General features: G+C 49.3%; 1 protein-coding gene across 3 annotated transcripts in view; it reads left to right on the forward strand.

Moving 5' to 3' along the window:
- Positions 1 to 26,636, forward strand: part of LOC126540163 (4'-phosphopantetheine phosphatase) — a 190,969-nt gene that overhangs the window by 93,285 nt on the left and 71,048 nt on the right. For all 3 annotated transcript variants that reach the window (XR_011892904.1, XM_072286618.1, XM_050186949.3), the window contains exons 3-6: positions 1,308 to 1,576; positions 5,758 to 5,941; positions 13,486 to 13,578; positions 25,488 to 25,680. Coding sequence is in view for 2 of the 3 variants with exons in the window: in XM_072286618.1 (XP_072142719.1) it covers positions 1,308 to 1,576; positions 5,758 to 5,941; positions 13,486 to 13,578; positions 25,488 to 25,680 (739 nt within the window). In the remaining variant the exon portion in view is untranslated. The remainder of the gene's footprint in view (positions 1 to 1,307; positions 1,577 to 5,757; positions 5,942 to 13,485; positions 13,579 to 25,487; positions 25,681 to 26,636) is intronic.

Here is a 26,636-nt window from a genome sequence, read left to right on the forward strand (position 1 = left end):
TGCAGTGAAACTGCCAAAGAAAATATAGAAAGGCTCTCAAGCTCTATTGTTCCTGTAGTGGGGATGACTGAGAAGAACTGTGCAGAGTGGCTGATTAAAACAAGTGCGTGCCTGGCAGGGCGAACTTGTGCTGTGGAATTCGGAGGCAGTGCAGCATATCGGAAGGATTTAAGCGGCGCAACGCACAGCGGACGAGGACGTACGTATCGTTGTAGCGTTCCAATCTTCGATAATGCGTCAACTGGGCCCAGATGTGTCGCCATCTGTTTTTTTAAGTTCAGACAGAGGTGGAGATGGCATTGTCTATGCTTATTAATAGGCAAGCAATATTGTCGCTTTGTCAAAAAAACTCGGAAGCCAAGAGCTCTGATCGATATAGAACAGCTACCAGGACGGTTTTTGACGCCGCGCAGTAGCGACTGCTTTTTCTTTGCCTATTCTGGGAATTTCGGTACGCGTCGTTGTCGTTAGGTGCACTAGAGGCGCGTCAGTACGCAGGCGGCAAGGATGCGGCAGGAACTGCCGCATGTCTGGGGGGCCAGCGGCTATAGCTCGCACATCGATGCAGTAAAGCTGTAATGCGTACAGCAAAACACCAGTACACGAAGGTAGTTTTTTTTTTTTTTTTTATACACGCGGTTCTGCAGCTGTCAACTGCCACCGAGTTCCCTTTCTAGAACGCATTTAAAGATATTAACGCGGGCATCCAAGCTCAAGATGAGTCCAGCGCGCGGAAGACGAGGACGCGAGACAGGCGCACAGGACGCTGCATTTCCAACTCGATCGCCCGAGCTTCCACCCTTGCTATCGAGGCGCGTCGTACAAGCCAAGCATGCTAAGTGAGCTGGGCCGTATGGCACGAGCTTACCAAGAATCACAATACACACAAGCCGAATGCGTCAGACGCGCGACAAGGCGTCGGCGGTTGCGAAGCGTGCGCCGTCGAGTTCCCAGGTGCCGGTCGCCGCCGCGTATACATACTTATGCCGGCGCTGCCACCCGTCAGAGTGAGCGCCTCCACATTCCCATTGAACGTGTCGCACCGTGCGCCGTGCTTATGCGCACAGAAGTCGTATAGTCTGCACGAAACGAACGGCGCAGAGTGAGGGAGCGAACGGCGAACACGTCTCAGCGAAGGTGCAATATCGATCGCGCTTTATGGCGCATCAGCGGGCCCTGGCCGACTGTGCATTTAATTCCTATTAGAGTGCGCGGGAGAGCCCGCTTTTCCTCCCTCCGTGGCACGCCGCACACCAGTCCGCATCGCAGTGCCTCTCTTTACACAAAAGCGCGCCGGTTTCGTGCAGAACGGCAGCTGCGGCGGCACCGAGCACGACGCGGGCGTTCCCGGCGGGGACGCCCGCTCGGAGGACGGCGTGCCCTGGGAGCGCGAGGTGGAGACCGGCCGGCTGCACTTCGTCAAGTTCGAGACGCGCCACATCGAGGCGTGGCTGCGCTTCGTCCAGGAGGAGCTGCTGCGCGGCGGCAGTCCTCCGCGGCTCGTCGGGAGCGTCAAGCTCACCGGCGGAGGGGCCTTTCGACACCGGCAGCTCATCGCCACCACGCTCGGGCTCAGGCAGGTGGTCCCCCCCTCGCGCGCTGTTCTTCCAGGCTCGACAGACGGCGCCACAGACGGGAAGTCTGCACGCGGCTCCGTTTGCGCGAACTCGACGCGAGCGGGTCGAGTCCGGAATCGATCATTCTGACCCGACCGCGGTGACGTGCGTCTCGGAGGAGAGCGGGTCGGGCAAGTCGGCTCGCCCCTCGCTGGCCTCCGATTGACCGAACTCGGCCCGACGAGCAGATTCGCCGCGACCTTAACCGTTCGTCTAACCTTAGCTAAGGGTGCGCCCCACGCGAACTGGGGTCCGGGATGCCGCGTTGGCGGTAAATTTGCGAGGTACACAGAACGCGCGCTCCTTGAACTGCTTCAGCAGGTGCGACGCTTCGCTGCTCGTTTCACCAAAGTGTGCCCGGCGCCGTTTATTTCGCCCTACTATAGGCTTCGTACAGAACGAATTGACGTCCTATGTACTTGCGCAGAATATGCAGGGTGTCCCACCTCTCACGCACCAAGGTTCAAAAATAGGCAGGTGCCACGTAGCTGGACATAACCAATGTGGCATCTGGGTCGCAAGCCCCAAGGGTAGCGTTGGCCTGGCGGCCTGGGGCACAACTGGAAGCATCCGAAGCTCCCGGCAAAGCATGAGTCGACTGCTAACAGAACAACTTGTTTATTCTAGCATCGCAAAAGAGCGGGCGGTCAGGTCGACCGAAGTGGAGAGACGGGAGAGCACGTTACTCGACAGAAGAAATCGGAGCCTCTTCGGCGTCCGGGGGCAGCTGCTTTTATACTCTCGGAGTCGAGGGCAAGAAGGAATGGCTTGGGATGAGGCCACGTGACGGCGGTGCTCGGGCACGTTGAGACTAGAAGGTGACGCATCCGCCGGGCCGGCGCCGGTCAGACCTCCTCGCTTCACAGTTGGGGGAGCTCCTCTCCCCGGCTGCCGCGCTTTGACAAGCGTGGGCACCAACATGCACACACACACGCACGCGCACACGAAGACACGTGGCATTGAAACATGCCTGGACGCGCTTGGCGGGGAGGCGTTGCGGCAGCGCTGAACGGACCAAAATGTCCGCCGCTTTGAACGAAGCCCCGGCGTCCGTTGCATCCGCGCCGGCTATACCGCGCGTCGTAGGCGAAACGTAACACCAAGTAACGGTAACGTTGTTTGCCCTTGCTTGGATATACTCTATTTTTTTGCATTCAGCCTAATAACACAATTAGTCTTCATTAATTAATCAACTTCTCAAGTATTATAACGGGATTAAATGTCTCAATGAGAAAATTGCAGAGCAACGTGCAAAACTCCCGATGCAGCTTTCTGTTGCTCAATACGTGCTACAGGTCTAAAGGTCTTTTTTCCGAGCGTGAAAGAATGCCGCGGCCACACGCAAAATTGCCGCGCGACTCGCCGCTCGAGGCACTTTGCGTGTATTCGCGGGCTTCTTTCACGAGTAATAGAAAGCTGTATCGGGAGTTTTGCATGTTCCTATGCAATTTTTTTTTCAATTACACATTTCGTCTAATTATAATGTTTGATAAGTTGATTAATAAATGAAGACTAATTGTGTAATTAGGCGGAATGGAAAAATAGTCTGAGTATCTCCAAGCGACGGCAAACAACGTTACCTTGGTGCTGTCCAGCTACGTGTAGCATGTGCATATCTTTAAACCTTGGCGCGTGATAGGTGGAGCACCCTGTATATGTCCGGCTGGTTCGGAACAAGCACGAACACGGAACTGGCACCCAAGTGGCGCGAACTAGAGGCTATTATACAAATAGCCTAGTGCCGCTAACATATTTTCTGAAGGTAGTAAAGTACAAAGCGTGTATGTTGGGCGTGTGTGTGTGTTTGTGTTTAACTTATCAGAGCTTTAGAAAATCACATGTGCAAATTGAAAAATTCGACATCTTGCACAGAAGTACATTCGAAGAGGTGGACGTGCAGGAGAAATCGAAGTGCGTAGTTGACTAAAAGTCGCAAGCTACGCAGCCAGTGAATTCTCAAGGCGTAGCTACGTGGGACAAATTCTGAGGATGGCACAATATTGAGATAGTCATACCCAAAGCTTGCGACGAAATTAATTGATGCTCCAGGCGTTTTTTGCCGTGCAATGCATAGAGATTTTTTTTCCTCAAGAACGCAGCTGCAACAACAGTGCATTATACCGCAAGCTTGTCACAGCGCACATACCTTGAAATCGATTTCATCCTCAGAATTCATTCCAAATGGGTACGCCTTGCAAACTCAACGGCTACGTACAATCCGTAGATTGCAATATACGCCGTAAAGTTGAAAAACATAATTTGTGAAATTTTGTTAGTTAGTGAGTTATGCATCTTTATTTACTGTGCAAGTAATGTCGGCCAAACCGTATACGACCGAAGTAAGATTATCGAAGAAAAAGCACAAATTGCTTTTGCTCATAAATTCGAATAGTCGAATCGGCACGCACGGTGCAATTTAGTGGAGAAAGTGACAGTCGCGGCAGGAAGCTCGCCTTCTTGCACAGCAAGAAAGTACCTGCAGGTTCGAGACTCACAAGCTTGCTAGCGAACATAATCTGAGAGTGGAGTACACGGCGGACGGTCGTGTTTCTTTGTATAGTCGGTGTACGTTTGCCGCTTTCGTAGCTAACTGAACTGTACAGTCGCGATCAATTTGAAGGTGATCGCGCGAGCATCGACCGGCGGGCCTTCCAAGCAGCATAGCGGCTGATTTCGGAACTGCGAAGATAAATATTGCGCTGCCCTCTTCCCCTATTATGCTCTTCCAGGCTGCAACCATCACCCCCAAGACCAACTCGCCACATTTTTGTGTTTGTTTCCCTTTCATGGCAATGATCTGTGTGCGTCGCTTCCTCATGCATATCTTGGCTAACAATGACGCCTCTGTGCAAAAGCTCATAACGCAATCGAAATAAATTCGCAGGTTATGCCGTGAACGGTGACGGGAGTGACAGCTTTTCAGGGAACCCCAAAAGAGAGAGAGGGGAGCTATCTGATGTTTCCCTCTCGACCGACGGTGATGACGTAATGTGGCGCTTCTCCTAGTTTTGGTCGCCGCTCGAGCGATCACCGTCAAATTGATCGTGACTGTACTTACGTTACTGAGGCAGAGCAGCGTTTTCGGAACTATGGCCTCTAGGGCTCGGCGAGCTCCGCCAGAAAGCTCGTGCGGGAAAACCAGCCTCTGGCGTTGGTGCCCCGGGGAGAACACCGGCGCGCAGGAGAGGGTGCCGGTTTGCGAGAGCGCGACAAACGGGAAACGGAGGGCGACGTCGCCCGATCACTTTTGGTCGCGGAGGCCCTTTAGCCAGATGGACCTCGCGTGACGACTCGCCGCGGAATTCGCGCCCTTGCTCCGGCTACGTCACGCTCGGCTCACGGACTGAAATGTTCGTTTGCCGTCCAGCACTGGCCAAGACTTCCACGGGCGCTGCTGTCGGGCATTGAGCGTTACTGTAAGCAGCGTCCTGGCCAGACCATAGCACTCTGGGCATTGTCAGACTCCGCCGTGTTGTTGAATTCCGCCATCTTGTCGGCTCTGATTGGCCCAAAGGGCCTTCCATCTACGGCCTCTCTGATTGGCTCAAAATGTTGCCAATGCAGAAATAGACAATACGGCGGAATTTGACAGGTTCCAGAAGAGCAACCTGGCACGACAAGTCGCCAACGAGCATCTGTGTTAACGAATCACGCATCACACTGTGCTGAAACGCTCTAATTTTAACCCCACTGCTACGGTTGCGTTAACTCAAATAGGGCTTTTTAATTGCGATATTTTGTTTTTGTCCCCATTTATCTGTTCCCTCTCTGAGGCGTCGTAATATTTCAAATGTAGTGGTGTTGTTTCTTTAATGCACATGAGAAGTGAACATGTAATAGGCAGATATATCCTTTACTTAAGGGCGTTTAATTATATTACCCAGTTTTACTTCTTGCTCCGTTGCAGTAACATTCTTGCGGCTTGAGTTTTATGCCACGAAGACGAAGAAAAACAACTCTTGTTATGAATGTAGGGGAGGCTGAAATTCATTCTTTCATGAGTTAGTTAGTCTCTCCTCGCACGCTCATGGGCACATTGCCACTCATTAGGTTTATGTGCGGACCTAAATGTACCTAATTTTATAATTAACATATTGTGTATTCGTCGAGAGCTTTCGTTTCTTTCTACCACGCACTGCAGCGTGGACATGGAGGACGAACTCGAGTGTCTGATAAGCGGCTGCAACTTTCTGCTCAAGAACATCACCGACGAGGTGTTCGAGTACCAGCGGCACGGAAACCCGGAGTACAAGTTCAACAACACTGACCCCAACGTCTTCCCTTACCTGCTCGTCAACATCGGGTCCGGCGTCAGCATCATGAAGGTGCGTGTCATATCGCATGCTATAAGCTAGAATATATATATATATATATTAACATGGCTCTGCAAGGTGGCGCGAGAATGACATGTGGCGCCGCCCGGCAGCGAAACAGTGCAATCGATCCGTGCACCCTCAAGTAACCAGACAGCCGCGTAGGGAGTGTTATTTTGCTTTTATACTATATTGCACTGCCTGAGATTGCATTTTGTGGTCTTCTGATAACTTTTGCTTTGTTTGAGAGAGTAATTTCTTTCGTTTCCAGCTAGCGCGTGTTGAAAGGCGGGGTCGCGGCCTTCTGCAAACGAACGGAGTCGAGGTGAATGAAGCGGTGCATTGACGCATGGCCTCTGAGGTTGACGTCAATGTTGTCGGCATCCGTACACAGCTTTAAGAAGATGCTACTTAGATAAAAAAAAGTTTTAAAAGATTCTGCTCGTTTTCCAGAGAAACCAGTGCACGTTTAGACACTTCGAATGGTAGGCTTCCTATAGCGCTACAAAATAGAAAAGCACTTAGAAAAAACAACGGCAGACATCAGTCCCTTCAGACTTGCTGGCGGTGTTGCCTTTACTCCATCTCACCGAATTCGTGCGGTGATATATATTTTGACATATTTTTTTGTTGTTGTTGCTGCTGTTGTCGTTGTTGTTGTTGTTGTTTCGCCCTTTTTTGGTGGTCGGCAGTTGGACTTTAACCGCTGATATATAAAGGCGCCGATTCTAGTGGCTCCTGTGCGCGTTTGTCACCGCATGACAGCAAATACAAGCTCAGACCACTTATAACGTAACCGCACCGCCGTTCATCTTCCCATAGAACTCAACGCATACGCATACCGCTTACATTAGAGCTGCGCGAGATAAAAAAAAATTGGAGGACGCTTAAGCTTCGCCTTCAAGAGTGGAACCCGATAGCGTTATTGCACCCCGTTCGCACCGCCCACTCATTCGCTCGGCATGCTCTCGAGTCACACAAAGACGACGAAACGTGCGCCTGAGCAAGCGGAACGAACCAAAGAACTCGGTACCTCGGAGGGAGAAACGACCTACGCGAGCCAAACGTCGTGATCGGCACGGACAGCCGGGCCGCGACGTGCCATGAAGGCGGACGCGATTATGGGGCTGACGCCTCGCCTCGATGGTATCGTCCTCTATCTCGCTTGGGAGCACCACGCAGACGCACGACTCCTCGCCAGCAGCACGGCACACATTACAGGGGACGCTTTCCCACCAGACGCGCTACGGCGCAGCGATCACGTCAGAGGCGTCCCGCATCGAACGCTGCACCTAGGACTCTCGCTGTGAGCGGAAAGAGGAGCCGCGTCGCGCGGGCGAGTGGCGTGTCGCGTTGCAGCGTGCTGGCTTAGGAGGTTCAGAAGAACTCGTCTTAAAAGTGAAGCCAAGCCGCTGCGGCGCAAAAAAAAAGTAACCTTTAGCAACTAACGGGGAATATACAGGGCGCTTTCTTCCCACTCAGTGCTATTTTAGGATGATTAATTTTGCTGTACAAATATTGTTCGTCTTTCTTTCTGTCCCCGGTTGGAGGAGGAAGCCTAAACGTCTTGACAAATTCTGTGGCGCACGACGATATCAATACGCAGCTCGCGCAGGCGAGCTTATTAACGCCGTTCCTGTACCAGTACGCGCGCATACAGTTTTGCTCTATATACGCGTTCGCGGTGTAAAGTTGCTGGCTGTTCGCCCGCGAACCCCCGCTTCGAGCGCGCTGCCGTCAGTTCAGCCTGTGAGCCTGCTCCACGGGCACGAAACCATATCAAGGGCAAGCTTCTCGCGACGGCATGCCGCCCGACGTACACCGGCTAGGCCTAACCACCGCCGTCTCGTAGGACCGTACGGCACTTGGAAGGCGGAGGGACCAACTTTGCCGCCGACCAAAATGAGGGCGCATCCTGGTCGTATACGATTCCCGGACCCACGCGGCACGTGCGCAGCCTTCGAAAAAAATATTTTGGCTGTATACTGCGGTGCCGCTTATTGGTGCGGAAATTCGCGACTCCGGTGACGTTATAAGCGGTCTGTGCTGAGTGAGCTGTTTGGGACGCACTTTCTGTCTACCTACTGATGTGCTCGTTAAAGGTTCTGTTTTCTACGGAGTTATCCAATGAAACGACGAACTCTGCCTAAACATGCTTAGTTGCAACAAATTAGCACTGATCTGGACATCATTCTTTTAACAAAACGAATAGCTTTATTCGCGTTCAGCTATTCGCTTACACGGACAATTATTGTCTATGGTTCCGGCACAGTCTTTCTTTTCTTCTTCGATGTGAGCATTCTTATAAAATGAACACACTTGAGCTAAACCTCCCAACTCTATGCCACTGCCCTCCACGTGTCTGTTGATCCGTATTACGCAAAGGGTAATGAGTTCTTTGCTGCATGGAATTGGCGCAGAGACGACTTATATATATAAGGCGTGTGTCATGACCTCGCTAAAGAAAAGTTGCAACCAGAGCGAGAATTAATTCGTTATATCCGATATTCGCTGTAACAGGGCACGCACACTACCCCTCTGGCGGTTGTTTTCGTCCGCAGTGTAGTATACGTAGCCGTGTCCGTTAGGTTGCAACTTTGTTTCTTACCACGAAGGGCCACGCATTTGGTCATCAGGAGCGCTTATTTGCTTTTAGTGCGTGGCGTGAAAGCAAGTGACACACTTTTTGCCCAAGGTGACCGAAATGTGCAAATTACTGGATGTACGAGTTACGTTTACTATTATCTTGGGATATTACACCTGGCCTATGTAATTTGAACAGAGAAAAACTAAACTTTGGTCAGGTTTACGTAACCGATACCTTGTCACGCCCTGCTCTTTTGATTTCGTTATAGCAGTACAAGGCTTGCTGAAATAAAGAATGTTCAATCATATTTTATACTTCGGTTTATCCGATAATTTGTTGTACAGGGTATTTCAGCTGAATTAATTTAGCCGTTGTTTAAATTCGGGTTAGCTCTAGAAGTATGGGACTTAAAGGGACACTAAAGGTTACCAGAAAGTCAAGTTAAAGTGGTAGAGCAATGTTCTAGAACGTCTAAGGCGTCAATATAATCGCGAACAGAGCTTTAGTAACCGAGAAATTGAGGTAAATGCATGACACGATTTGAGACCCCCCAGCGACATTCCGGTACTAGCCCGATGACGAAAGCACTCCTCATAATTTGTGTTACTAATACTCAACTACCCGTATTAAAAATATCATTTCATTCGATTATAAGACGGAAGAAAATGCTACTTGTCTACGTCTATTCGATTCTAAGAAAAAATAACGTTTTGACGTTACCCTTCAGTAGTATGGGTGGCCAAAAGGTTTCGTTTTCGCTCGACTCTGCGCCACGCACGCTTTGGAGTTTCAGTAGTTTCGTTATCGCGTCGTGCTGTGCGGGTTCTGCTGGCTCGCGAAACTTTCATTTGGAACAAGCAGCGAGAATGCCACGTCCATGTGATATCGTGGGAAGCCCTCGTTGCCTTCCCGCTCCGGAGAGCCGGTGTCGAGGCCGCCGTCGTAGAACGCAACGACGCCGGCTGCGCGAGCCCTCAGCAGCAGGCCGCGCTCGTCAGTGCTCAAATCGCTGAAGTTGAGCCCAGCATCGCGAGACAATCTGTCGTTGTCAGGGTCCATTGCGACGAACGTCGAAGTTTGCGTCATAGAATGAAGTACCAGCTCATGGTCGCGCGTTTCTCCTTCCGCTAGCCACCTCACTCCCGCTTTCGCTCTGCTGTCGGCTCTGTCTTGGCTCTTTTTCTGGCCGCGCGTTTGCGTTTTGCGCAGAAAAGACGTAGCGCCGTCTGCGGACGCCGTTCTACTCACCGATGGCGCAACGTCACTATGAGACAATGATGTCAGTACTCCTCGATCGGAGGGCGGGCGATTTGAACTGCGCTAGAGGTACGCGGACGCTTCAGAACGCATTTTCTCTTAAAGTAAGCCTCTCCTTGGCACGAAGCAAGCGTTTCGAGGTTTCTGGGATGGTATTTCAACAGTCCACGTTGACTTTATAGTAACCTTTAGTGTCCCTTTAAAGGATGTTGTCGGCCCCTCTATTGAGCAGCTCACACAATTTTCTGCATTCTTTCTGTTGACATAATTAGTCCAGTATAATTAATCAACTCCGCAAGTCTTAAACTTTGAGAAAAAAAACTTGCAACATGGAAATTGTATAGAAATCTAGGAAACGTCCGATTCAGCATTTAGGCCGTTGCCTATTATGCAGTCATTCATTTCACGTCCTGAATAAAGCCTTTGAAGTATGAAAACACGTGACTATGGGTTTGCACTCCGCCATCTCCGTGCTTTCAAACGTACGCATGAATGAATAACGCACTTAAAGTGGCATGCGGCCGCTGAAAAAGTGACAAGGCAGTGACGCAGGTTCCGGCATCATAAATTCGTGCCAGCGATTGGTCTCGGCAATACTGCACAATTCGTGTCACAAGAAAATGAATGGGCGCCAACCTAAAGACGTAACCGATGCAGCTGACCATAAGGTGTAACCGATACCGACCTTGTGGTCGGCGTGTTTCCTTTTTTTTTCATCTTCCTTTTTATGTGAATAGCTGTCTTTGCTTCTTTCGCCCGTTTTCATGGTTGGTCGGGGATCGATAAGCGGTGGTCACGCTCGGCAAAGAAAATGTCACTCGCTCGCTCGTTCGTTCAGCCTACTCGCTTGCGATGGCGATCATCCTCTGTTGTTTCCACCCAACCTTTTTCTTCTTAAGCATTTTTATGATGTAGGAAAGAAATTTGTTCGTATTAGGTAGGGATGTAAATACGGCTGATTAGTAAGTTTTCTGGGACACTATACCATTTCCTCATAAGAAGCTAAGATTTGTTACTGGTGTAGTTAATTATAATTGCCTAATCATGCAAATAGAAATAATGCTCAAAAAAATGCGCGATTTGCTGCTTCGATGTGGCCGACAACATGCCTTTCGTACCGTACTCCTGTGGCGCGCTCACCCGAATATTTGTAAGCCTTGGCTAGGTTAGCTTGCACACCGTGTATAAGTGCTCGTTATATCGAGGTATTATTATATTTGTTTTTTCATTGATGAGTTCATTCTTGAATATCCAGTTTAGTTACCGCTGCGGGCTTATAGCGGCCAATCAAATAGAGAGTTTTAGCCCAGCGGGTTTACGGCCAGCGGAGCGGAGCGGGCGAGCGGAGACGCGACTGCGCATGCGCACCACGCTGAGGCGGCCAGCGGTTTTACGGAGCAGCGTTTACGCCCGCTGGAAAGCACTCCCCAGCGGAGGGTATACGCAGCGCGCGAGCGTGCGTAAGCGCGCGCGGGCGTGTATGGGAAATGCAAGATGGCAGCCGCGAACATGAACGCCGGTAGTTCTGCATCGACGACGGCGACTGCGGCGCTGACCCGTACATTAGTACTCAGTACATTATTAACAAATAATGTACTGAGAACATGTAATATATCTTTATTCAACATTTCTTGCATAATAAAAGCAAGCGTAATTCAATTTCATTTCTCAGTAACTCCTATTCGGACCACTAGGTGGGGCAGCAGAGCGCCCCGCTCTTTACCCCGCTCGAGCGGGTGAGTGATCCGCTGGGCTAAAATTCTTTTTTTCGCGAGCCGCTCCGCTGGCGCAACGGTGGAGACCGCGAGCGGAGCGAAACGTAAACCCGCTGAGCTAAAAGTCTCTAATGTTAGAGCTTCTCTCTGTCTCTCTCTCTCTCTCTCTCTCACTCACTCAGGCGTGATGGTGTAACTGTTCACAGAAGTTTCCAAAACAATAAAGCTACAACGGGTTTTGTGTGTGTGTGTGCGCGCGGTAGTCTAAGCTTGCAGTGACCAGTTGAGCCATGTGTGCTGCTTTTTTGTAACTTGAGGTTAAGCACAAGAGGGTACATAGGACAACACAAGGGGACGAAGACACAGTGCTACTAACATTTTTTTTTATTGCGCTGGATAACACATATATACCATGGTACAGCAGGAAGAAAAAGCCACCATCGCAGCAGATTACGTTTCAGCATGATCATCCACCACAGGCCGCTGCCGCGATAGGGACAAGATTTTTTTTCTTTTTTGACAACAAAACAGATGAGCTACTTACAGAGTTATTGCTTCTAATCATTTCGAATGCCTCGATAATCGCCATAGTCACTTGATCCGTGTTTCTGGATAACACTTGTGTTTTGTCGAACAAGAGTTTACAGCCAAAATCCAAGTAGTGTGTGACTATAGATGGTCATGCAGTCTTTACCAAATTGCTAACATTGTTTGAATGTTCCCGTAAGCGATCGTTAGGGCATCCTCCCGTCTGTCCAATATATTCCTTCCCGCAGTCTAAAGGAATACGGTGAACCACTCTGTCCATGCACGAAACCAACTGTTCTCATAATTTTATTGCACTCAACCTTTGCTCTAAATACCCTCTTCTAAAATCCTGCCATCACCTGATATACAGAAGCTCCGAAAACCAAGTTTCGTGCCTAAGCGCAGCTGGCTACCCCTTTTTGCTACCGACAACAGTGGCTGGTAGCACGTTAAAGAAATGCGATGAGTGTCCGGGTTCTGCTGCCCAACCGAGCAGAGGCATAAAAGTGGTCGTCAACGATGCCGTATTTGCACCAAGCTAGCCATAATCTGAAGAAAATTGGGAACCGCGTTGTCGTTGACGGCGTCTTTTAAGCCTCTTTGAAGTCGCAAGGTTTGTGCGCGAAAGTAAAGAGTACTACAAGGAAGCGTGATGAATCTTTTGCAGCTCTCTGCTTTCTTGTTTAAGCGACACAGCGCAACGTGCATTCCGCGTTAAGGCCCACGAGAAGCACGCGCTATAGACAAGAATAGCCGAGGCAGCGTGGCCGTGTGGCTTGAGGCTGCCACTGTTTGTGGGTGCGCTGTGATATTTTTAGTCCCAGAGGCCATCCTCTCAGTTCGAGAAAGTCGTAATACCTGACGACACGGATCTTTTGCACCCGCCCCCTTCCCCGACCTTCTCTCTCTCTCTATTTGGATGCATGTGAAAGCACCCTGTGGTTAGCAGAGGCGGCGGCAGGATTTTTCTCTAAGGGCCACATTATGATCCTCCATTTTCGAAGGGGCTGCAGAACAGCACTTCATCACTTGGTACTCCACGGTGCTAGAAGGGGGCTGGCATGTAGGCTGCGCCTTTCACCTATTCCCTGTTAGAGTTGACCCTTACTGTAGTCTAAATTAATCCCGATCCTCGCCCACTTGTTGCACTCGGACGTTAAACAGCATAAATCAAACAGAGCAAAGATTTATATTTGTGGTAAGTTTAGCATTAAGAAGCCTTGCTTTTACATATCTGTTCTTTTTTCAATATTTGCACCCGCTTACACGAATGAATTTACGTTGGTTAGCAGCGTATATACCTCACTGCAGCACGTGTGCTCTCGGGGACTGGGCACACATCTTGCTCAATGCGCCCTGTGGCTGTACGCTGCCGGCCGGTCGCATTGTTCCTCTCTTGTGTGCATGTGCGCGCGCCTAAAAGAAGCTCGTCTGAGGCTGCACGGTGGCGTCCCGTTCCCCCTGCTCAGGTCGAGTCCGACGACGAGTACGAGCGCATTGGCGGGTCGGCGACCGGCGGTGGCACCTTCTGGGGTCTCGGATCGCTCATGACCAAGGCCAAGGTGAGCAGAACCAACCCCCCCCCCCCCCCTGCGACCGGCAGAGGGGGGCCAAGCGTAATTGACGGCGATCTAGCAGCGAGGTGTCGGGATATTACGCGAGTTTGTCGTCTTGTGTGCAGTGTAAATCGCAGGTAGGTTGACACTTGCTTACTGATTAAACGCGCGTCGTGTCACGCTGCGCGAGGACACGCGCGCGATTCGCTCGATAACCACGAGCACTCGCAGTCGCAACGCTGGCGTGATGTGGAGCGACGGCAGAGGGAAGCGCGCGTCGCGTGCTTATCTTTCCAAAGCGAACGTTTCACGTTGCCGCTCCCTATGCCGCGCCATCGGAACTTAGCAGACCGCGGCGGCACGAGCTGTCGCACGTGGTGTAGCTCTTTGGGCACGTCTTCTAGCTAGCGCGTGCTGTTTCACAGCTTATTTCTCGTGCTTGAGGCGTCGTCCGACGGTTGCGTGAAGTGCATTGCATCGTAGTCGTCGTCAGTAACCATGGGCTCCGGCGACGGCGGACCCCCGACAATGCGAAAGGCAGAGCGAGCGGCTGCAGCTCGCCGTGCTAGGTCCGCAGTATCGAGGGACCGGTTCGCTCTGCCATCTAGTGAATCGCCCGCCAAGCAGAGCCAAACCACGTGCACAGGCTCGAACATATTCATCACTATCGCCTGTTGCATCGGCGACGCAGTGATTAGCGCACTCAGCTACTGAGCAGTAGCAGTAGCGTTGGGGCAGAGGATGAAATTCTTACGGTAGCCACTTTTTTTTTTAAGCGAAAGCCTTACTGGCCGCGAACTGGCGATTTCGCCGTGGCGGTGCTTTGAGGAGGCACATGACGTCACAACGCGTGCCTAGCCGCCGCGGATATTTCTCTCTCTCTCTCTCTCTCTCTCGCTCCCTAGTCACTACTGCGCATAAGCCACTAGTAGCACCGAACCACAGGTGTTCCGCCTCTGCGCAGCGCCGCGCCTCTCCGCCGCCGCCGTTTGGTATAACGTCGCACCGCGTTCCTCGTCGTTGCGCTCGCCTCCGCTCGCTTCGCCAGCTGCGTCGCATGCCTGATAACATGTCGGAGGATTGAAAAGAAGAGCTCGCGTGCGCCGCAACCGCAGTTGAGGCGGCAGTATGGACGGCGACAATCTCGCTCGATCGCCGCGAAAACTCGCTGATAAAACGCTAGAGTGATAAATGGCGGCAACCGCAGCGAGCGAATGGACCTTTGTGCATCTCTTGCTTCAACTTCAACGAAACGTCGAAAGCACAGCGCATACGAATCTACCGGCACTACGCGCACTCTGCAACATCTCAAGTCGCTTTGAAGGTGAGACCCGCGCGGGCGCCCACTTTGGCCACGTCGCAGATCGCTTTCAAGATAGCATAAGCAGCAACCGCCGCTGAAAGAATCCCCCCCCCCCCCCCTCCCCGTCCCTCGCTAGCCTCGCTCCCGTGCCTCGCGCGCGATAGGAAAGGGCGCGCTTTCAGCCCGCCTTCCTCGCTCGCACACGCGAGGTTAAGCTGCGTTCGCCGGCGCACCCTCGCACGCTTTCACTCGCACATACAGCATAGCGAGGCGGCGACGATTGTATCGCCCTCGGACTTTATACGGAGCCTCACGGCGACGTCTACGCCGACGGTAGAAATGCGCCTGGAGTATCCATATAATTGCCATTGCAATTAAAAAAATCACGAGATGTGCCCGCTCGCGGGCCGCGATAGCAGTGCTCTTAAACGTACCACGTAGCAATGAACAACGCATTTGGCCTCGTCTGCTTCCTGGTCTGCGTTATCACTATCATGAACTGCCACGAGGTAAGCACATCCTGGCGTAGACCGCGCAGCCAAAGCTTGTTTCGCTGCGCTGTCAGTTCTTTTTTAAATGCGTAAGCATTTCTATGCGTATACCCGACGATGAAAGCTGTCCATCCGTCCCTCCGTCCATCCGTCACGTAAGACGATCGCTTTCAAGATAGTGCCCACAGCAGCGAGCGAGTTACCTTTGTGCCGCATCTCACTTCTACGCGAACTAAGCGGCGAGAACACGGCGCTCACGAAGGTATCAGCATTAGCCGCACCCTGCCCCTTCGCAGATCGCTTTCCAGATAGAGGACATGCGAATTGTGCGACCGCCTTTGAATGTTGTAGCGCGTAGTTTCGCGTTACTGTGTGAATTTTCTGGTTTCCATTTTTTTTCCTCTACTTCTTTTTTCTCCTTTTATTCCCCTTTACCCCTTTCCCCAGCACAGGGTAGCCAGCCAGTACTTACACTGGCTAACCTCTCTGTCTTTCCTCTCCTTTGTCTCCTCCTCCTTTCCAGATAGAGCCTGCGCGGCCGCGCCATACGCAGCCACCACTGGAGTACGGTTGATCACGGTTCACAGTGGTTCGACGCAGATGGATAATACGCTAAGAGCGATAACAGCGTATAATGATTGGAACGTCATCAGCGCGCCTGGTGCCGCCACCTGCAATAGTTTGCATGTGTCAACGATTCGGCTTGCGCTGCCGTCCGAAGCAGTTCATGCCGTCACAGCGCTGTCGTTTGTACTGGTGTGATCAAGCTTCACAACATTCATAACAACACCGGGCTGTGGGAAGATGAGCAAGTGGCACAATGCTTAAGCATACTTTGACAACTCCGAGAGGAGTTCCTGCGTGAATTTCTTTCTTACTTTTAGCGGCAGCACACCAGAGGATAAATGTGCTGTTCATACGTACTACGTTTGAGGGCACTGCAAGCGCGCACGTCATGTGCTTTTTATTGCGGCAGCAATTATATGGACACTTCAGGCGAATTTCTGCCATCGTCCTTGCCATGATGTTCCTTATAAAGCCCAACTGCGATAACATCGCGGCCGCGCGCCATATGCTGTAGGTGCGAGTGATCGCTTGCAAGTGAACGCTTGCAAGAATGAGCCGAGAAGAATGGTGACTTGATGCGGCAGTGTCTTCTTGCGCTTGCAAGGAAGGACGGCGGGGAGGGTTCCCCTCCTCTCATGCGCGCAAAGGGGTAGGGTGGGAGTGAGTAGGAAGATGTGCGAGGAGGGAGGGGCGCAGGTTAGTGCGCATCCTCTCTACTCCAGCTGCGGCGGCTGAGTGCTGCCGCGCGCTTAATCCGCCTCTTTCACGGCGCGACGGCGCATGCGCCCTGCCCTAGCGGATTAGTCGCGAAACGTTTTGGAAGGGACGCGCGCGCGGCCAGATATCGGGGGAAAGTACCCCGGAAAAAAAGCGCTTGGAGGCGCGCTGTTGCAAACGCTCGTGCCATGTACCGCATTGAAACTCTACTGGTAGCTCGACGTCGGTGCAGTGCCGAAAACGTGCGTAAGACTGCAACTCCACTTTGAAACAGAAAAGGGCCAGGGCTTGGTCCGAACTGCACCGTGGACTACGTAGTTGCCGCCTTGCATTGACGGCTGTCAAATTTATCTATAAAACCACTGCGTTACACTTGGGCGACACTTCAAAAACACGTTACTGACGCAGTCTTCTTGCAGCGTCGGCCCACTGTTGCAGGTGGTGGCAGCGCGTGCCTGACTTCATGTGCTGTTTTAAGGCGTGGTAACATTGGATCGATACGAGACCGACAAGACGCTGACGCCGACGATTGGCCGACTATTCAGCACTGTGTCACTGAGACCATTTGATCATAATAGGCCGACAACGACGCAACCGATGGGTGCGAGTTGTCATCTAGCGCGACGGGCTTTCGTGGCGAAAGCACAGACAAAATCAGCGTACCGACCGTGATAGCGCTTGATTGAACCCTACGTGATCAGCCTTCGAACCGACAACGCGATAGCTGCAGCTCATTCACTTGTACATATAATTATTCGCGCTCAAAATTCGTCGACATGCCTTCGAAGTTGAAATGCACGAGCTTCAGTCCTCTCAAGCCGTGCGCGTGAAGTTTGTGTAAATGTTGATCCTGTTTAGTGAAGTTTCGGTTAAGCCTGACCCCGTCGAGTTCGTGCACCCGCTACCGATAGAGCTGGACTTAAAAAATAAGCAGTTCCTTTCGTAAGGAAACCGTCCTTATAGTTAGGTTGCGGCCCTATAGCGATTTGATATCTACTCTTCATTTCACACAACACGTACACAGTAAGCAGCAAGCGGCAACACAGCGCTGTGCCAACATCTAGTACTTTGGTCACCGTTCCCGAACGCTGCCGGTTGCATTCTCGTAAATGGTGGGTCTGTGTGTGTTGTTATGCTGACATTTCTTAATTCCAAAGAAGTATTGTTTACCTCTGCATCAAACAGGAAAGAAGAGACAGTGCATTCGATACAGCAGCATAAACTCGCTCAGTTGCCAACGGTGTCAGCGATGGCATCCGCCTTTTCGCGAGAGAATTGCACGGCATATAAGTGGGGACTTATGCCGAGCACAGTTGTCTCTAATAATACCTTATAGCACGTGCAAACTGTAAGTATGGTGAAGTTAAACAAAACCGAGAATCAGTAGTAACAGCCCGTAATATATATGCGTATTGATCAAAGTTGCAGTTGCTTAAGGGACTCGGCCGCTCTAAAGCCCCTTGATATTGAAAGTAGCGCCATTCTGTGAACTTTGCCGCCGCGCCGCCAACCCTCGCACATCCTCCTCGCCCGGCTCTCCACTCGGCGCTTTTCTGACCGATGATTGGCCGCTCCGACCGGCCCCAGCCGTCGCCTTGGAAACGCGCGCGAAAGCGTCGCTTTGCTTGTGTTGTTGTTTTTCTTCGGCGCCATGGGCAGGCCGTGTTCCTCCGTCGCGGGTCGAGCTTTATTCAGCTAATTCGAACTTTGCATTTCGCACCGCGTTATGCTGGGTTGCCGCGCATTTCAGTGCACAAGCCGGCATGAAAATGGCTTCGTGCTTTTCACGATTCCTCGAGGGAAGAACGACATCAGTCGCAGAAAAAAGTGGATTCACAACATCGGACGTAAGGACATCATTCCGACGAATCACACCGTCCTCTGTGAAGTACTGTGTATTGATTGGTGCATAAACTAGTCTGTATACTTGAAACTTCTTGCGAGCTCGTCAAGAGGCTGACAATCTTGCTTAATTCGCTCATCATTGTGTGTCGTTTCGAATGTTATCCTTTCCACTTGATGGCATTGCTGTGTGTTGCGCCTATTATAGCATTATAGCCGCCTTAATTTCAGAGTCTCGGTGTGGGTTTCCCGCTAAAATGTTTCCATCGCGTACGTAATTTTTTTTCCCCAGTAAATACACGTGCTTCTAACGGTGGCGCAGAATAGGAAGCATGTTGATTTTCGTAGCGTGTAAGGCAGACTATCTCCCGTGTGCCCCAGAGCTTTGCTGGGGTCGAAAAAAACAATGCCGTTGGGCACTATATACGGCGGCGTGATTTAGAAGTTTCTTAGCACGCGTACACGTGACCTCAAATATTAATTTAGGCTTATCAGTTTGGTTTATTTGATCACTAAAAACCCTGAAACCCTTCTTTATCACGCGTCTTTTCGAGTGGGCTTGAATAAATTAAGCAGCCGAGTATTAGCTACGCTTTAAAAATTGATTCAAGCGAAAGTCTCCACGAGGTGCATAGAAATTAACATTATAGCGTTTTGGGAATTTTTCTGTGTGAGTATATTTGTAGCTGAAAAAACTGGCAAAACCCTGTCGCCCTCTCAGATCTATGGTAATGGCTGCGGCTGGCAGCTTTTCCAGCTCTTACGAAACAGCTTTATTGGCAAATTGCAAAAGGAATGACATCTGGGAGAGTTATTAATGCCACAGATTGGAAGAATAATGTGCAAAGGAGGACCAAAACTTCGCGCAAATAAGCTTTGAGCATCTTCTTGCCTGCTATGGATCTTTAGAGCGATGAAGGCCTTCGTGTGACCGCCGCGACTGTGAAAGTCTACCGCGATTCCGAGGTCTAGCGGCACGTGAGGAGTGAGTCAGCAGAGATGCCTTTTAAGGCTGACTAGCATTCGCCATAGGTGAAATCTTTACAATCTATATTTAGTTATGCTATCAAAATAACGTCAGATTCTTAAGCTCTGTGTTTCTAAAATAGTACGAATTGTTTCCTTGAAACCGACTCAGTCACAGAATGGCTAAATCCTTTCTTATCGTCCTTTACAGCGCTGAATATTGCATCACCATGGGCGTCTGAGGCACTAATTGAATGCATTCGATGGGCTACACTGAATAAGTCACAGAGACAGCATCACCTTCCCATCTCTTAATCTAGTCGTCCGTTGTTGTCAGCAATCATTCATAAATTTCAAGCCAGCCCTTGGCTACGCTCACTTCTACAGTAGTCAATAAAAATATATCTCTCTAGAGAGCAGGAAAAACTAGAAAAAAATTGTTCTCTTTCAAGCAGGAATGAAATTTCTATAGCCCAGGTATTAAATGCACGGCATATGCATTACACCGAGGCCCCAAGCCTATTAGGACTGAACTCCTCCCCCACTGCCCCCCCCCCAAAAAAAATCCATAATCACGTTAAAGCAAATTTCGCATCATTTTTGCGGCCACTGTCCTGCTTCTGAAGCTTCACGCATGCAATGACGTCCAACTAAATTACCGCAATCTCTGCCTGGCTCGACTGCAAAAAGATAGTGTCATAAAAAGTACTTCCGCGAAAATGCAGCGCTAGTTGAAATTGCATTTAATGGAGCGTCACTGTGTCGAAAAATATTAAAGAATGTACAAACTTAAATTAAATACTGTGCTAATTAAAGCTCTGCCCTGTTGAAGTGACCAGTATAAAGATATCAAAGCCAATGTGGGCTATATACAGTACGCTGCGATTGTTAATTCATGCCGCAAACGCGCACGTTTAGCACTTTCATTGCTCAAACGAGAAGGTGATAAATGTAGGTCATGGTAGAGTCAAGCACATTGCATCCCTTTCTAGTGCTTTCGTTTAATAATAGAGCGAGAAAAAAAACCCGAAGTTAGGTGCGATCACGGGTGCCAGCTAATGCATCGGGCCGGCGAGCGCGCGATGGCCTGCGAAGCGTGCCGTGCGCAGCGCGCACAGCCGGCGGGCGAGGAGAATCGAGGAGGAAAGCGCGGGAGTGGAGGAGAGTGTCGCTACTTTCAGTATCAAGGGGCTTTAGGCCGCTCATACTGACTCGTCTGTATGTTTTGCTACGTTTTGAGATTATTTCACATCAGCGATGCGCCGTTTCTACAATAACCGAAGCTAACAGCGATATGAAGCTGTAAATGTAAACAAATTCACCACTTTGGCAAATCCCACGTGTAAGGCTGCGCTCGAAGGCTTCTTGAATATGGGAAATGTTTAGTGAATGGGTAAAAGGAATACAAAAAGCGATGTGGAATCGCAGACATCAGCTACAACAAACTAAAGGCAGCCGTGTCGGCAGACGGAACTCAACATGCCTTTATCGGCTGCGCTGTTACCACAACAGTGCACTTGGGCATGTTCGCCCACTATACTCGATGGGTGAACGACATGCTGCTCCGGAGAAACCATTAATAATTAATCATGACTTACGAACCGCGCAACCGGCGCACACTCAACATGGGCGCAGGTACACAAATCAACAGGCAAAATCTCTGACGCCCTTCCAAACGTTTCCAGCGGCGTGTGTCAGAGGGCAGCACAGGAACATGAAAGAGGCGGATTGGAGGCATGCTGGGTTCGAAGGCTAAACCGGCCGGATATAACTGGTCGCGTTGTGTGTGCTGTGTGCTCGCACGCCTATTCGCATTGAAGCGAGAGGTAGCACGAAGGGAAATTCACTCACCATTGCTGCCGCTCTTCATCATGCCAATGTTTTCACAGCCAAGTGTTCGCAATGACCATGGGTGTCTGCGGTCATCGAGTGAGATGTGTGCATGCTTGCCTATGCACACGGGACTACGTGCTCATTAATTTAGTTAGTAAGTGAATGTTTACAGCAGTTTATGCAGCTGATAAAATGACTAACCTTAGTTTGTATAGCCGTGCAATAATAGACAGCTTTAGTATAGCATACGCTAAAAATTAGCGGGTCGTCACTGTGCATGCGCTGAACGCTAAACGAAATAGCAGGTATAGCGGGCGTATGCAACGCAAACGAATTAGCATTTTTGCATAGTTTGCGGAGTTTGCGTGAAACATTGCGGTGGTCTCGGCTGCCCGCTTTGAATTGAATTTGGCGTTGCTTTTGTAAAATGCACTTAATTCGTAGGAAATGGTTGTGTAAACGGCTTTCGCTTAGTCTCAGGCAGCTTCGACGACAAAGTATTAGGGATAACCTTTTGGTGTTTTCGAGATTGCTTCTAGTTTCGAACGAGGCGAAGCCTAACAAAAGAAAAATTCGAGATGTCAGCGCCACTTATCGCTACAGTCGGGAAATAGCCGCAATGACGGCATATGGCCTCTGAGATCCGAAGATATCGCCGGCCAACTAAAATTGTAGAAAACGTGCGCCGCTTGGCATACGCTATACTATAGCGTATAGCATATGCTATAAGTTGCGTACGCTAAACAAAAACTGTCTAATTTGCTAGCACAATCATTGTTTCGTCTGTCGGGCAAATCTGTTACTTTTTTTTTTCATTTTCATGTTTCGCAAGCTTTCTTTAGGACACACAAAAAAATTCTGGGGTTAATTACCCGTAAATGCGAGAGAAATGCATCAGTATTGCATCACAACTCTTTGAGGTTGCGAATCCATGATTTAAACTATGTTCACCATATTGCAAAGTGTTGTTCAGGAGTTCACTCGACATACGACATACAGTGCAACTGACGGTGGTCCGGAGCAAACTACTGTCAGTTGCGCTATATATATATATATATATATATATGTATATATATACACACACACACTCACTCTCGTCTAAGCTCTCCCACCCTCTATAGCTCTACCACATGGCCGGCTTCCTGCATTTCGCACACATACCATTTTTTTTTCCAATTTGACACTTCTAATACTAATGCATTAACATGATTACGTAACGAGTAAGAAGTTGGAAGCTGCTGAATTAGATGCTCTCTAGAATGCTTTACAACTTTCTTATTGGAAATCCAACCACCCTATGCCTTTGGAGAGACATGTGCCTGACTCTCGTAAGCAACCGCAAGACACAGTGTAAAAGGGTTGGGAAACGTCACGGACATCGAGCATCCCGATGCATACCCACGCAGTCTAATCAGCGGAAAACGCTAGCCAAATCTTCCGAGCAGCGATGTATCACCCACGTGGGTCCTGGTGCACACCCAGAGGGTCCCGCATGGGTGCATACAGCTGTGCAAGCGCGATAATGCCGACACAAAAATGTTGTGTTCCGCTTTTACAGCGAAGCTGTGGACTGGTGTTCTGCAGCTGTTTTCATGCAGTGAAGGGCGGCGTGATGCGCCGGTGCGTGGTCGCGCTACGTCGGAGTACCGAGTTTTATTTTTGCTTTGATACTTAATTATTAATGACTGTAAAATAAAAGCCACTTTACGAAGACATCACATGAATAGACCAACACATTCTTTGTGCGGTCAGAAATCCGTAATTTGTGTCTCTCGCGTCGTGTTTTCCTGGATTGACATTAGAGGTGAGCCAAGAGTATGGGCGGACATCTGCGGTGTAAGGAGCAGCCAGTATTAGCTGCATTCGATCCCATCACTAAGAGCAGCTATCAAAGAAGCCAAAAGACATGACGTGCACTCATACAACCTCGCTGTTTTTGGTGTATCAGTTGGTCAGATTGACATGCAGCTGTTAATATTTTTTGTTGCTATTTCTAGGTAGCTGTCGACTCCATAGGTACGGTACGAACCTTCAATTCCTCGAGAGCGCCACAAATAATTAATTACAGCACTTTTTATGTGACCAGTTCAAGATGTGTGCTAAGTGCAGCTGCGCGGCTTTGGACGTGGAAAAGCAGACTATTCACGTCACAAAAAGCAATGGTGGTGGTCACATGGTGTCGCAAGCAACTAAAGAGCGCCACTCAGCCCGATGCAGTGGTTGAAGGCCACACATTGATTGAGTTGCCAAAAACTGCCAAAGTGGCTCTTTGAAGCTACTGTACATCAACCCTCTCCCCTATTGTTCCGTCAAGTGCAGCATTGACTGTTCTTTCGGCAGCATGGTCATAGCTTGTGTGTAAGCATTGGTGTTGTCTGGTGCCATAAGACTGCCGCATCAAGTCTCAGTAACGTGAATAGTCTCCTTTTTCGCGGTCAAAAGTGTTGCACTTGGCACGCATTTTGAACTGGCGGCAATAAAAAGTAATGCAAATGATTATTTGTTGCGCTCTCAATGAATTGAGGCACCATAGTATATATATAGAGAGACTGTGCCAACACTAAGACACCTATGCAATAAAGAAATAAAAACAACATTTTCTGTCAGTGCTCCTGTGGAACCATGACTTACGGTTGCATTGCGAATGCTCAGGTTGCATTATATACCATAGTTGTAAGCATTCTCTCTTTGTTTTCAATATTGTGGGTCATTGGACGACTCACCACGTTGCAGGGTTATAATCGCGCCAACATGGTAGCATGATTACTGTGACTTTTGTGCATGTTAAATAACTTTGTCTATTCTATTTGTAGGTTGAAAAGTTCCGCAGTGTTGTAAATTTACATTAGCAGAGAAATTGAATATTATTTTGATGATATATCCTCAGCACCATATCTGCAGTGCTCAGCATTCAACATTCGTAAATAGGAACTCTTGGTTTCAAAGTATCCAAAATTAAACAACCAGTTTGAGCATGTGATCTAGCGTGCAGACAGTGTTCAGAATGAATGTTTACTGATAGAACAAAAAGATAAAATTTAGATGGCAATTTCATATTGAACTGAGCCATTTTATTGCGATAGCAATTGTATTGACATTCCAGGCAAATTATCGCTGTGGCCGTGAGGTGTACAAGTGCGATAAGGTCCTATATCGCACGCTTCGTGCCATATGCTGGGGGTTTGAGGAAAAGCACATGAGGTTGAGCCAAGAAGGGTGGTGGCGTGATGTGCGCCCAATGTTGGAGGCCACGTGATAAAGCGCGTGCAAGGCGAGGGGAGGTACTGTAATCGAGCGGGTGCTAGGGGCTGGCTTTTGCAGCTGAGCGTGCGTTTTCACTAGCCCTGCTGTTGTGGTGCATGGTTCTCCTTGCGGCTGAGCATGTACAGCCCCTGCACTCTGTCCTCTAGATAATCTCCGGCGGGCTCAATAGTGGGGCGAGCCAGAATGGCTGGTGTCTGCATATGCGCCTAGTGCTGGAGGTTGTGCAATCTCAAATTTCACAAACGCGTTGAAGCGATATGTACCAGAAGCGTTTGCTCCCATCTGCTTGCGCATTTCATCACACTAGCATTATGGCAGCGAGTGCTCATGGTCATCGAGTGATATTTGCTCATGTTTGCCTGCACGCGCGTGACACCATGCTCATTAATTTAATTAACAAGCCAATGTTTACTACAATTTATATGACCCATAAAACTACGAACCCTGCTTCATTTAGTTGTCTAATACTTAATTATTGCTATCAGTGTGTGCTAAACTGTTACTTTCTTTAAATGTAACGTAATGTGGAGTATGTGTATTCTGGATTCCTTTTTTATGGGTTCTTGGCACAGACCTTGGAATGAACTTTTCTTGTCTGGTCACAGCAGTTTTTGGTGATGGGCTGCAATTAAAACATTATTACATAACGCAGCAGTGACGGTTGTGGTGCAATTTTTTTTACGTTCTCGCTTTCCTTCCCTTCTTCCTCCCAAAAAAAGAAAAAGAGCCTGTTAGGTATACATTGTAGTCTTTGTTGTAACATGTTCTCAGATATTTTGGGGCATTATGATTATGTAATGTGCTTTCGACACATTGCTCTAAATCACTAATGGACAAAACTGGCCAATGTACTGGCTACCTTAGAATGGCTTCATTATAGTCTGCTGCATGTGATTCCGTCAACATGCTCTGCCCTTTGTCTCTGTTGACAGAGCTTTGACGAGCTTCTGGAGCTGGCCGAGCAAGGCGACCACCGCACAGTGGACATGCTTGTCAAAGACATCTATGGTGGCAACTACGAAGCAGTGGGCCTGACGAGTGACCTCATTGCCTGCTCATTTGGCAAGACAGTCCGCCACACGGGCAATGGCAGCACCACTGGCAAGGACGATGATGACGTCACACGTATGTTTTCTAGCAGAATTACATACCCCATACCCCATTGTAAATTGTTGCTGCCGATGAGGACATCTATTTAAGGGAACACCACACAGAAACATTTAAGTTAAGCTGTATTCATGAATTACGCTTTTTCAAAAGCAAGAACATTACTCACAGCGCGAAAACCGAAGGATCACTCAGCGGCATTTAGTTGGACATTAATGCTTTCACATTCGCAACTCGTAAGAAATGCTTAGATGTCCTCAGATTTTTGCAATCTGTCATTTGTATTTTCCTGTTTCCTTCTCTCCCCCCTGTTTAATGTAAAGACATGCTGCACTTAGTGGAGGCGTGCAGAAACGGTGTTGTGAAAGCGACTTGTCACACAATTGCTTTTATGAACAGAGAATGTATTTAAAAATTTCGAGGAAGCTTAAGCTTCGTCTTTAAGAGTGGAACTGGATAGCATTCTAAGACCCCTGACTGCTTTTCATGCTTCCCGGCAACTGCAGCTTATGTAACCGTAACATTTACCGAGAAATGCTGGCGGCGAATGCTGTGCACGAAGGCAACCTTTCTGGTAGAAATGGGGCCTTTTGCGCGAGTCGATCTCCTGTTATTGCTTCATGCTTTTAATATTTCAGTCTGAGAAGAGGTAACATAAAGGATATGTGCTGTCTATGTTTTTCTTTTTTTTTCACATTTGTTCGTAGGCTGCCATTCTCAAAATTCAGAGGAATAACTTTGTAAAGAATGTTACGTCTTAACACCACAAAGGTGTTAATTACACGTTTGCCACAAGACAAACCCCCACCCATCCATCAGCGCCTATCCACACGTCAACGCAGCAGGAACACCGACTCGTGACGGGTCAACAAAAGGCCACCACCCCACCATTACATGACAACATGAACTAAGGATGAAAGGAGGGCCCTATCCAATGCTACTGAACAACAATGGCGACCTTGGATTTGCAGGTT

Source organism: Dermacentor andersoni, chromosome 2 (assembly GCF_023375885.2).
Source record: "Dermacentor andersoni chromosome 2, qqDerAnde1_hic_scaffold, whole genome shotgun sequence".
In the NCBI taxonomy this organism is placed as follows: domain Eukaryota; kingdom Metazoa; phylum Arthropoda; class Arachnida; order Ixodida; family Ixodidae; genus Dermacentor; species Dermacentor andersoni.